Source organism: Aotus nancymaae, unplaced genomic scaffold (assembly GCF_030222135.1).
Source record: "Aotus nancymaae isolate 86718 unplaced genomic scaffold, 86718_ANA_hifiasm-v0.15.2.pri h1tg000115l, whole genome shotgun sequence".
In the NCBI taxonomy this organism is placed as follows: domain Eukaryota; kingdom Metazoa; phylum Chordata; class Mammalia; order Primates; family Aotidae; genus Aotus; species Aotus nancymaae.
In genome coordinates, this window is record NW_026988530.1 from 4,172,924 (window position 1) to 4,185,872 (window position 12,949).

A 12,949-nucleotide genomic window follows, 5' to 3' on the forward strand; every position below is an offset into this window, starting at 1 on the left:
AAATCATTGATTAATAGAAAACAAGGAATTAACTGTCTCTTGAGCCACTTTCCCCTCAGTTTTATCTCACCGATCATCCATCTTCCAATTCAGCAGGGGAAAAATCTGCTCCATCCATATTCCACTTGTAATATTCAGCATGTTATTTTCTGCAGAGTCTTTGCTATCTTAAAACCGGGTTGGATCAGCATCAGATTCTCCTCAGAACTCCCTCCTGGAACATTTGGCCATGTTAAGTCTCAAAGGATCTGAAAGCCTGGTTAGCTTCTGTCCACTGCTGCTGAGATTTGGGGTTCAAATTGTCATGCAGACTCTCAGGACACCCATGGGCTTTAACCTAACATTATGTTCACTCAGCCTCCTAGGAGGATGTGAGGCAGGAAACCCATCAGGCCTCTAGTATCTGCCTCACACAGGAGACTCAGCAGGTTCTCAAGAGCACAGCTTCTTTTGCCCCTCATCACAGAGAACACATAGGTACAGCTGCCGTGGACAAAAGTCAGGGTGTATATGATCACCTTCACGCAGAGAATCACAGCCTTTGTTCCAAACCACACTTGTATACCATCTAGTCACATGGGCCAAAGGTCTTCAGGCCAATGCACAGCTCCCCATTGCAGGTGCATCCCCTCACAGTCAACGAGGCCAACTCCAATTCCCCATGTATCTTACCTCTATTGTTTTCAGGGGAATGATGCTTAGGAAATCAGTGGTCATTCTCCTCACTCCTGTAACAGCCAAGGCTAGATGTTAACTCTTTACTCACACTCAGCTATATGGAGACATACAAATGAGAAAAATTCAGTTGCTCACAAATATGTTAATTTTAAATAGATCATCTCTGTTTTGAGATGAGCAGCTAGGGTCTCTAAAGGTTTTAAAATAAGTTATTGGCGGGGTGCAGCGGCTCACGCCTGTAATCTCAACACTTTGGGACGCTGAGGCAGGTGGATCACCTGAGGTCGGGAGTTCAAGACCAGCCTGACCAACATAGAGAAACCCTGACTCTACTAAAAATACAAAATTAGCCAGACATGGTGGCACATGCCTGCAATCCCAGCTACTCAGGAGACTGAGGCAGGAGAATCGCTTGAACCTAGGAGGTGGAGGTTGCCATGAGTAGAGATTGCACCATTGCACTCCAGCCTGGGCAACAAGAGCGAAACTCCATCTTAAAAACAAATAAATAAATATATTTATAAGTTATTCAGAACAGATCATTAGAAAAGTAGTCAATGAATTCTGCTTTACTAAGCACATCAGCTAGAAGCCTGAAATCTGAGCACTTTGACAATGAATTTCTCAAGTTCTTCAACTAACATGTCAACACCTCATTGTAATACTCAGTAAGAAGTTATCATTTGTCTTAATTTGAGATAGATTTTTTTAACACATAGTTTGATATAATTTCAGAGCCTATTTTATACTTCAACATTCAGCTAATTTGTACACAAAATAGTGCAAATTATCTGGGTAACCTATATTTTCCTTTAGAAATGCCAATGCCAGCATGATTTTCAAAGTTATAAGGATGCTGTTTTAGTACTTACATAACAACAATTTAATCCCAGTTTGTAAGACACAGAAATCTTTAAGGCAAATAATAAATCTGCCTTAAAAGTTTCATGGAAGTCAAAGCAATGGTAGTCTAAGTGAACATGCTTATTACAGAATACTGGAAAATCAATTTTCAATTTTTGCAAGATTATAACAGTAGTCTCAGGTAGGTTGGATTGTCAGTTTTTCTTTCAAACTTGTGTCCTCAAAATTCGATTGCTTATATATCTTACAATGGAAATACTTTCCAATAATGATAGACTTTTGTTTTTCAGGCGGAATTACATTACTTTCATAATTCCCAAAAAAAACTATTTTATACCTTACTGCATCAACTGTGGTCATCTTCTCATTTTAGAATTCATAATAACTTCTATATTTTCACTTTCAAATTTTATAATATATTATTCATAGAGCAGCTACTTTCACAGAACCAACATAATTTTCTTTTCTTCTTCTTCTTTTTTTTTTTTTTTTTTTTTGAGATAGAGTCTGGCTCTGTGGCTCAGGCTGTAGTGCAGTGGCATGATCTTAGCTCACTACAACCTCCGCTTCCTGGGTTCTCTGCTTCAGCCTCCCGAGTAGCTGGGATTACACGTGTGTGCCACCACACCCAGCTAATTTTTGTATGTTTAGTAGAGATGTGGTTTCACCCTGTTGGCCAGGATGGTCTCCATCTCCTGACTTTGTGATCCACCCACCTCCACCTCCCAAAGTGCTGGTATTACAGGCGTGAGTCACCATGCCCAGCCCATAATTTTCAAGACTTAAAGTCAATTATTTTATCTTTTATATTATTATGGAAAGGTGTTATTATAGGAGAGATATAACAACTTTATTAAATATCTTCTCATCATTTAGACCTTCACTTTTAGTACCTTACTCATTGGTATCCAACTACCATTACATTCTAAATAAATGTATTAAAGTAAATTATTCATTAATAATTTGCATTATAAGTTATTAAATATTATATTTCTCTCATAAGCATATTGCATTTATCATATATTATTAAATAATTTTCCTTTAAATTTTCCTTTAAATCTTTTCATTTACAAATTTGGAAAATTGTGTTCAATTTGCCACATTTAAAAGAAATGATACTTTTTAGAAGAACATAATAATAATAAATTTATGAAAAGTTTATGTCCTTAATATGAAATAAACTTCTGCCAAATTTCATTCACAATTTCAACCAAACCAATGTGCCTGAAAAGTAGTTGTATATAAACTAGAATACATGATTATCTTCTAGGTTTTCCAAAATGGTTAGTGTAAAACAGAAAAATAGCATAAAGGGAGGATAACATAAGCCAGGCAGTATTATTGAACTAGACTGTATTTTCTGAGGAAGTGACTTCAAATTGAAAGAAAAAATTTTAAAAGGTTTGTCTCCATGAGAAAGAAAAATTCAGTCAATAATCCTGGTATGTTCCCCTTTGACATCACACATTTATTCATTTAAACAAATAATGCAAAAAAAAATCTAGTTTGTGAACATATATAACACAATATCCCAATCGATTTTTTCCTGTTTTTTTTAATTTATATATTCAAGCAATATGTAAGCAACATCAGAATTTAGTTTTCCCATTAAAACGTATCTTTTGAGATTTCACATTTATTAATGGGCACATCCATATAATGCAGTAGGATAAATAAATAAAACTTCAGTGGGGAACAAAAGCAACTCATCTTTATATGCTTCTGTTATCCTTTCCTTATATTGATGTAAACATTAACCATGATAAAATTGGTTATGATTCTGAGATGCCTGTTATGCACGCTCTATTCTATTATTAAAGGGCCTGCTCACATTTTCTTTGACAGGATGATGAGGTAAGGGAAAGTCGATTCAGCTTCACAGCTTATGGAATGGGACCATGTCTACAAGCAAAAGACGGCATGACTCCAAAGGGCCCCAACCACCCTGTCCAGGTAATGCCAAAAAGCCCTGATGAAATGAGGAAGGTCTTTATCGACCGGGCCAAGAAGATTGACACCATCTCCCGAGCCTGCTTCCCATTAGCTTTTTTGATTTTTAATATTTTCTACTGGGTTATCTATAAAATTCTTAGGCATGAGGATATTCATCAGCAGCAAGATTAAGTTTCTGAGGGCAAGCAAGTGGAAATGGTCAATTCAGAAGAAAGTGTCTCTGCCATAGGTGTGTATGTGTGTATGTGTGCGTGTGGTGTACAACTGATGACCCTTGTATTAAAATGGCATATGGAAAAGGTTTGTATTTTGGGTAGCTATGCAAAGTCATGAGACAGATAAGATTATTTTAATAAATATAAATTATTCATTAGGGGATTTTATTTCATAGTAATTCCAGATTATTTGTTTTTTCACAGTAAACCATGTAAGTAGAAGCTTTACTGCCAATGTGTTTATATGTTACATAATATCTCATAATAGTAGACATGAAAACTACTTTGAAATTTCTTGATTTGTAATTCAATGCTATTTTATCTTACAAAAGCAAACTTCACACAGTAAACTTTATGACAGGAAAAGAAGGAAATTATAAAGATAATAAAAACTAATAGTTTGAGATTTAAAACTATTTTCTTATAGTATAGTTACAAAATAATCAGTTACAGTCGGAAATTAACTCATATTAATGGAGGATTTATCCAACATATGTACAAATAGTATTTAACCAACATATGTAATTTTGAGAATTTTCAAATAAGAGTATTAAAAGACTTTAATGGTTTGGAATACTAAATTTAATTGTTTAGAGTATTAAATTTTCCTCTGTGCAAATTTTAAACAAGTATCATAAGAGATCGCATTACAGTCATGATCTACTTTTCTTAAACTTTATATCTCTCAGAACGAAGGTGGAAACACAGAAAACAACTACGTTTTTAAATAAGTGTTATAGCTTTGTATTTTAGGTTATTGCCAAATATTGAACAATTCAAGCCAGTACCCTTGTTCTGGTTAGATTTTTAATAGCTGCTTAACTATATGTGATTGTGTTTAATATTTTGATATAATTGAACAAAATTCAGTGAGACTTTTATATTTTAGTTTAGAATGTGACTTTAAAATTCAATGGGATTAAAGTATTTACATTTTGATAAAAACAAATACAATGAAAACGAAAATGAATTCATGAAAGTTTTTTTAATAAAAACAATTTTCCCATCAGTGTGATATGGCTCCCAACTCCTATCTCCAAATATAAGAAGGGAAAGTTTTAATTTTAAATGACATAAGTAAGTCATTTCTATAAAGTGAGGACTGTTTTTCTATTTCTGAATTAATGATTTCAAACAATAAGCCATTCACAAGATTCGAATAAGTTTAAATGAAATTTTTATGTAAAATTTATCAAAGACCCTATGGACTACTTCAACAACAACAGAGCATTAGTAACTTGTTTTCTGCAGTGTAATTGGGTGCAAATGTATGATAGAGTTCTTGGTAAATAGAACCAGACTCTTACTCTTTTTCAGTTTTGCTTTTTTTTTTAAACTATTTTTACCATCAATGTATTTGGAAAAGCTTTGGAATAATGCTTTCTAGGTATTTTCATTATTGATCAGATGCACAAACTCAATATACCAGATTATTCACAGAGAAAACTTTAAACATTAAGAAAACAAATAACTCAGATGTAAGATAGAAAAGCCAAATCTTAAACCAGATGCTATTTTCTACCCTTCAACCACTCTCAAATTAAAAGCAAAAACTACTATTTAAAACTAAAAACTTTACAATGTTAGTGTACATCAGCTTATCCAATTGTAATTTTTAATGACATTTTAAAACATAATAAATGTTAAGCAGTTTTTTCTAGTAAAATACCAAGTTCCCTTCCTTTATAAGTAATTTCAAACAACACTATAAGGAAATAATATCATGTTTGGCATTATGTGCAAATGCCACAACTAAAAGAATTTGTTACTCTGTACGTACCTACGTTGAGGACTGTGCGCCTGGAAGTTAAACAGATGCTTCTTCATTTGATGTGTATTTAACAAAACCATGGAAACATATTTTTGTACTAAAGATTAGAGCAAGATATGTCATTTGTATTCCTTGAGAATTAGCAGGAAAGTTCGAAGTGTAAATTACATCATCTCGATGTGTCTCTGAAATACCTGAATACGTTTTTCTATACTTTACACATCTTATTTCAAAAGTTTCCCAACATTGGTTAAGTGAATTCTGCCAGGAGCAAACAGAAAAATAATGAATGCAAACAGGCTTACTTCCAAAAGGAATTCGCAGACATCACTTGTTTCCATATTTGAGAATATTAAAAATGTGTCTTTTTTAAACCTGAAACTTGAATGTGAAAATATCAACCGTAAGACAATGTTGTCAACAAGAACATTGGTACATTAGAAATCTATCTCAAAAGTTTTATACTTTCCTTAGGCATAGTTTTCCTTTCCTATTACATTTGTCAGTGTCTTACTACTTTCAGAAAATACTCTAACAGCTTTCACTCAAGGGGGAACAGTGACAAGGCACACGTGACTGAATCCACTATGTTTATAGGAATGTTTCTCCTCCTGTGAACTCTTATAGACCTTTTAAAACTGAAAAATTACATTGTAATTAAAATCCTGAGATAATATTTGCCTCAATAAACCCTGTGTTCAACCAGAATATTTCAAGTTAAACCAACTACAAAATTATTAATGGCAAGAAATTAAAAATGTGTGCATATACATTAACTACTATACACACACACTGGAATTCCAATGTACATATTCTCAAATATTTTAAAATAGCCACATTATAAAATAAGGGATTTTTGTGTATACAGTTTATGTCATTTTCTTAAAAAGAATTATTTGTATCTCAATCATTGAAATATTTGCTTCCATAGCATATGACTTTATAGGATGTCTTATACATCAGAATATGTGCCCAATTTTTCTTTCTTTCCCAATCATTAGAATTGGATTCAAATCATAATGAAGTTCTAGAACTTACTTGACATATTTTAAATAGATTCAAGAGTCACTGTATAAGCAAGAAAGCTAAGTGTGTTTAAAACTTCTCTAACCCTTCCAAAAGTTGTTCCATGGAACTTACCTGGAGAGCCCATCCAACTCTCAGTGGCTATATTAGGGAATCAACTAGGCTGCTCCTCTTATTCTAGAATAAATTCTTATTCTGTTGATGTATTCTAATAACTTTTATCTTAATTTGGAATTATAAGTGCTTATATATTTATGTATCCCTAAGACATGAATACATGTATTAGATTATGAATACCCTGGATCTCATGGAAAGTAAGGGAAATTAAAAAAAAAAAAAAAAAAAAACAAGAAATAATCCAAATGTTTAACAGAAGAGAGCAAGCTCTTCACTACTTTAGTACTCAGTGCAATTTAAGTAGTTATAGTAATTGAAACAAATCTAGATGTATCTTCTATGCTATACATCTCTTTTTCTGAACATTTTTTATTCCACTTTTTAAAATATGCCTTTCTATTTCTCTCAATACAATATACTTCAACCTGCTGGTTACTCGGGAGGACTGAATATGATATTGGCAGCTAATATCCTTTCATCTGCAAAGTACACATTCCATGACATGGACATGAGAGAATACGAGAAACCTGCCAAAATTGAAATAGAAATACTCGCAGTATTTTGTAAATGGAAAAGAGGGAAACTGACAACACTGGGATTCACAGCTGTCCCCTAAAAATTTAGAACACACTAAGATCAAAACTCTGAGAATAAAACTGTGTCTAAGGATCCTGAGACAGATATCCTTAACAATCTTTGAGGTCATATCTCCTACTCCAAAAGCAATTCCACACGCTTCGCAACATAGATAATAGCATTAACTCTCAAAATGTATCAGTATCTACCACCTGTATTTTTCATCTAGTTAATATTGAATTACCAAAAAAAGCAAGCCATTCCAAATTTAAGACAATCTGGTGTTCTTTAATACAATATATTAGAAGACATAGTGTATATGGTCACACAGATTCTCTCTTGCAAATAAAATACCCATAATACCCATTGCATTTTGTTCCTGTGTAAGAGACATCTTCCTCAGCAGACACATTGGTTTTTATTTTCTTATTTGTGTACTACAGTGGTAAATAGAGCCATTGCATTTTTATTGTTATGTAAACCTTGCATGAATAAAAAAGCAGTGTACACTGTAAATTGCATTAATTTAATTAACTTTAAAATTAAACTTTTATCTCAGCCCCCACTCCTCTTTAAAAACAGACTGATACTAAAATGTGAACTTCCAAAGGGAGACACCTGGTACTCCAATTACTTAAATAGTACAGTGATGCATATTCTTCCACAACAAAGATACTTACAGGCCATGTGTAAAATATAACTCTCTACAACTTAAAAGTAACTAGGGCAGGGAAAAATATCCTGGGGAAGCTTCTCCCAGATATGAGGCCAAGAGATATAATCCCAAGTTAGTATCTAGGACCCACTTACCTGTTTTTTGTTTTTTTGGTTTTGGTCTACATTTTACATCTTAATAATGCCTTCATCTCTTCCTTTTCCTTCTCTTACACACACACACACACACACACACAGGTTTAGATGTTGGTAATGAGATTAATTCTTTCAAATTAAAAATACAAAGGCAGTCAGTTTTCCTGGACAAAGGTCCATAATCCTGTGATATGTTTTGCAATATTAAGTGATTGCTGGTGGAAAATATGAACCATGTGGTCATTCGATTTGGCCATCTCTTAATTATGCAACAATTTTTTGCCTCAAAAACACATAAACAAAGCTAACTGAATCAAGTCTTTAACCCTTAACAAGTGAATTCTAAAACATTATTTCCACCGTTTTTGAAGAACAACAAAATAATTGTCAAAAACCTTTTTCAAATGACAGCTAGTAATATTGGATGACTTTGTAGAGTCTGAATAGGTAGTTTTGCAGTGCTTTTTAGAGTTAACACATAAACAGGAGAATTTTAAGGTGATGGAGTATTATTTTTCAAAAGTGATTCTGAATTCTGGCTATATATTGGAATTCCTTACACATTTTAAAAATATATACATATGCTTGGTGTCCAACATAGAAGATTATGATTTAATCATGGAATAAAAAAAATTCACTGAGTACCTTAACATGTGCCTGGCACTGTCCCAAGTGCTAAATTTAGTATCTTTAGAGTATGATATGAAATTCTGGATGACTGAAAAAATTCCAGAAGTGAGAGAGTTGATGTGAACTTACACAAGCTTATTCTGTTAATAAGGATCAATTTAATACTTTTCAAGTTTTACAATTTTTTTCTTCCTTCAAGCAATTCATTTTAGTTGTCTCTCATTTATATTCTTAGAATTAAAAATAGGCCTGGCCCAGTGGCTTACACCTGTAATCACACTTTCGGAGACTGAGGCGGTTGAATCACTTGAGGTCAGGAGTTAGAGACCAGTCTGGACAACATGGTGAAACCCTGTCTCTATTAAAAATACAAAAATTAGTCAGGCACGGTAGCGGGTGCCTGTACTCCCAGCTAATCAAGGGAGGTTGAGGTGAAAGAATCACCTGAGCCCAGGAGACAGAGGTTGCAGTGAGCCAAGATCGCACCACTGCACTCCAGACTGGATGACAAAGTGAAACTCTGTCTCAAAAAAAGACAAACAAAAAAAGAATTTAAAATTAACCTTTGATGTGTTTCAGTTCAGTTTTCCTCCCAAAGTCAGAATCTTCAGTTAACATTTTTTTTTTTTTTTTTTTTTTGAGACGGAGTTTCGCTCTTGTTACCCAGGCTGGAGTGCAATGGCGCAATCTCAGCTCACCGCAACCTCCGCCTCCTGGGTTCAGGCAATTCTCCTGCCTCAGCCTCCTGAGTAGCTGGGATTACAGGCACGCGCCACCATGCCCAGCTAATTTTTTTGTATTTTTAGTAGAGACGGAGTTTCACCATGTTGACCAGGATGGTCTCGATCTCTTGACCTCGTGATCCACCCGCCTCGGCCTCCCGAAGTGCTGGGATTACAGGCATGAGCCACTGCGCCCAGCCTTCACTGTTAACATTATCCACACTCTCTGAGCACCCGAATAGCAACAGGTAGCTCATTACTCTAAGGGCAGTCTTCTGTTTCATTGTGACATAACTCTAGATAATAAAAATGTTAAATCTTCATCAAGAAATAACTTTTACTTCCTAAAATACCAAATAAGTTTATTCCCCTCCCATAAGACAACCATTGTGTATTTTCATGTTTCTGTCATCTGTATTTAAGTTCAATCAACCCCTTATCACTCAATTTATTCTTATTTAAACCACTCATGAGAGCATTGTGTTAAACAATAATGAGATATTTTCAGGCTTATAAAATAATGAAATATAAAACTAGTTATCTACATAGATAAATAGAAAGTGATGAAAATTTCTATGTAAATTATTTTCTGACTTTCAATGTCTTCCTGTAACTTAGCAATAAATTTAAATATTCTAAAATTTCTATCAGATATCAAGATATTATATACAACTCTACAGAGTAATATGAATTTAAAAAAAACTAGCAGTCAACCATATTAACTATATGATGTATTTTTAGAGTAAAGCTACAATAAAAGTACAATGAATTAAGTTGTTTTATTTTAATAGCTGCTTTTTCCCTGAGGTGGTTTTAACAAAGGTGTCTTTGGGCAACCCCGCTCACATACATATTATCCAGCCTGACTGATTAATGGTAGGGAGTTGTGACTTAAACGCCAGGAAAGGATTCAGATGTAAAATTGTACTTGAATATGCTTGAATAATTTTGCACTCCTTCACTTTTTTCTCTATGAATTATTCAACAGTTATTCCTTAAGTCTGTATTTTAATGTATGATAAATGATAAGATTGGGGGGGAAATAGAGTGAAGTACCCTGACATTCTATGGATATAATATGATATGCTATGAAAAACAAAACAAAAAGAAAATGCGCCATATATATTCCATGTACCATCTTTCTATGATATACAGTGACTTTGTTATTAGTGAGCCAAGTTATTTAAAGGACTACCAAAAAACATATTGCTATTTCATGGTTTTTATGGTGTAAATTATTTTTTGTCTTCTTGAGTCTTATGTCTAAGTCTGTCTTCCTTGTCCAAATGCTGTCATATTTTTCCAGGAAATTATACTGAAATATGTTTTAAAATTAATGCACGACTTTATCAACTTGTTTTTCATTATATTATCTTTAGTTCAATTTTGCAACTGACAAACTCTCTATCAGAGTCATTAACCTGTGAACAGTATAAAGTATTTATCATGGAACTGTAGATAATTTGATCAGAAACAATAAAAATGAACACTTTTCAAGAATATGGATACCTCTTTTGTCTAATTTTTTTAAAGGCCAAATTTTATCATAGAATTATGTTGTTTTCCTGATAAAAGTCTTACTGCCTTTTAGTTCTCATGGAAACTATTACATCTAGGATTACAAAGTCAGTGATACATCATTCAGAGAAGTCTTAATATATGCATTTCATTATAGAAAAAGCACAATGAGAAGGATGGTTAATGGAACTTTTCTACTAAATATAGAATGAGAGATGTGTTACTAACTAGAAAAACGACTTGGCATTAGTGTATTTGTAGTTTTTGTTTGTTTGTTCGTTTGTTTGTTTGTTTGAAAGACTTCTCAAAATCTCTTTATTGAATAAACCACTTTCACTTGACTTACCCATATAGACTATTTCAAAATGAAATCCTAATCATTTTTTTGAGACAGAGTCTCCCTCTGTTGCCCAGGCTGGAGTGCAATGGTGCTATCTCAGCTCACTGCAACCTCCGCCTCCCAGGTTCCAGTGATTCTCCTGCCTCAGCCTCCTGAGTCACCGGGATTATAGGTGCACACCACCATACCCGGGTGATGTCTGTATTTTTAGTAAAGACGGTGTTTCACCATGTTGGTCAGGCTGGTTTCGAACTCCTGACCTCGTAATCCTACCGCCTGGGCCTCCCAAAGTGCTGGGATTACAGGCATAAGCCACCACACCCAGCCTAATCTTTTTTCTTTTTTAATCTGTCTTTCTTTTTCCCTCCACACAGTTAGACTGGAGTTTAGTGATAGAATACTAGAAAAAAAAATAAGAAAAAATATAGTATATAAGAAATTTAAGAAAATATTACAATTTGGTATATGATAACTAGTCTGTCATTTTTAAAGTACCTATACTTTACATGTAACAATCTTTGACACTTTTGTATGTTGATTGGCACAAAGTTCAGGAAAATAAATTCCTTGCTAAATCAGCATGATGATTTTCTTCAATGAGTTGACCTTCACTAATTGCTTACATGGTTCATATCAGGACATCAGCAGAAACTCTGGACTGAAATGCTGCCATAGAATCAGGCCAGGTCATCCGTAAGTACAGTGCTAAAGGCATCTATAGGTAATAGATCCCTAAACAAAATGTATAGGAATAAATGTAATGCGACTACACTAAGAATGGAGAGACGTTTATTTGTAAACTGTGATTTATTAAGTTAATTTGCACTACTCTGGTTTAAAATATTTTCATTACTCTCATGATATTCATCATTTTCCATATCACTACACTGGTTATTCATCTGTACATATTTTATTTCAATTTACTCTTGCTGACTGTTGCTTTCTGCCTTGATAAACTGATTATTTAAATATATTGCTTCTTTGTAATTTTGTATAATTTGCATTGTTAATTACACATTCATTGGAATCCTAAATCAAATGAGGCCATATTTACTGAACTATACTATAAATATTTAAATATTTTGTTTTTATGTTTCCTTATATTTGTATATTTGACCCCGTGTGTTGTCTTATCATGTTATCTCTGTTGATGCACTTTATCCAACATTGTACTGCTCTGACAGTATCTAAAAATTCACTTGGGCAAGCTGTTAACTGGAAGCTGAGTTGTGAATAGAAGCTGGCACTGTGACAGAAAATCAGACCTGGATATAAGTTAAAGCAGTGAAGGCAAATTTTATTCATGAACTATTGCAATGGGGCCAGAGAGACCTCAGTATAGAACTGGGCTGCATTCCGAATACCAGGACAGGTGGGGATTTCTCGACAAGTAGGGGTCAGTGGATGGAAAATTACTAAAGAGGAAGCCTCACAGCAACTCTGGCTAAACTGACTCTGCAAAATTCTTGCTGAATGCAGGGAGGGTGATAAGATACTGAAGGTGGGGGGATAAGAAATTTGAGCAGATATCAAAGATAAGGGATTTTCATTAAACTGAACCAGCAGAATTCTTGCCTAACTGAACTAAATAGACTGAGAACAGAATCCAAGTTGGGGCCTAATCAAAAAGGGAGCTCAGAAGAGTATGACCAGAGTGTGGTCCAGGAGAGAATCTTGCCGTCATCTATAGCCCATTCTGTGACATGAGGAACGAATTGTCTGAAAACTT

General features: G+C 33.9%; 1 protein-coding gene across 2 annotated transcripts in view; it reads left to right on the forward strand.

Annotated features, from left to right (window-relative positions):
• GLRA3 (glycine receptor alpha 3) overlaps nt 1-6,864 on the forward strand; it is a 193,199-nt gene extending 186,335 nt beyond the window's left edge. For both annotated transcript variants that reach the window (XM_012454689.2, XM_012454690.2), the window contains one exon: nt 3,388-6,864. In XM_012454689.2, the coding sequence (XP_012310112.1) occupies nt 3,388-3,666 (279 nt within the window). In that variant the 3' untranslated portion in view covers nt 3,667-6,864. The remainder of the gene's footprint in view (nt 1-3,387) is intronic.
• The last annotated feature ends 6,085 nt before the right edge of the window (nt 6,865-12,949 follow it).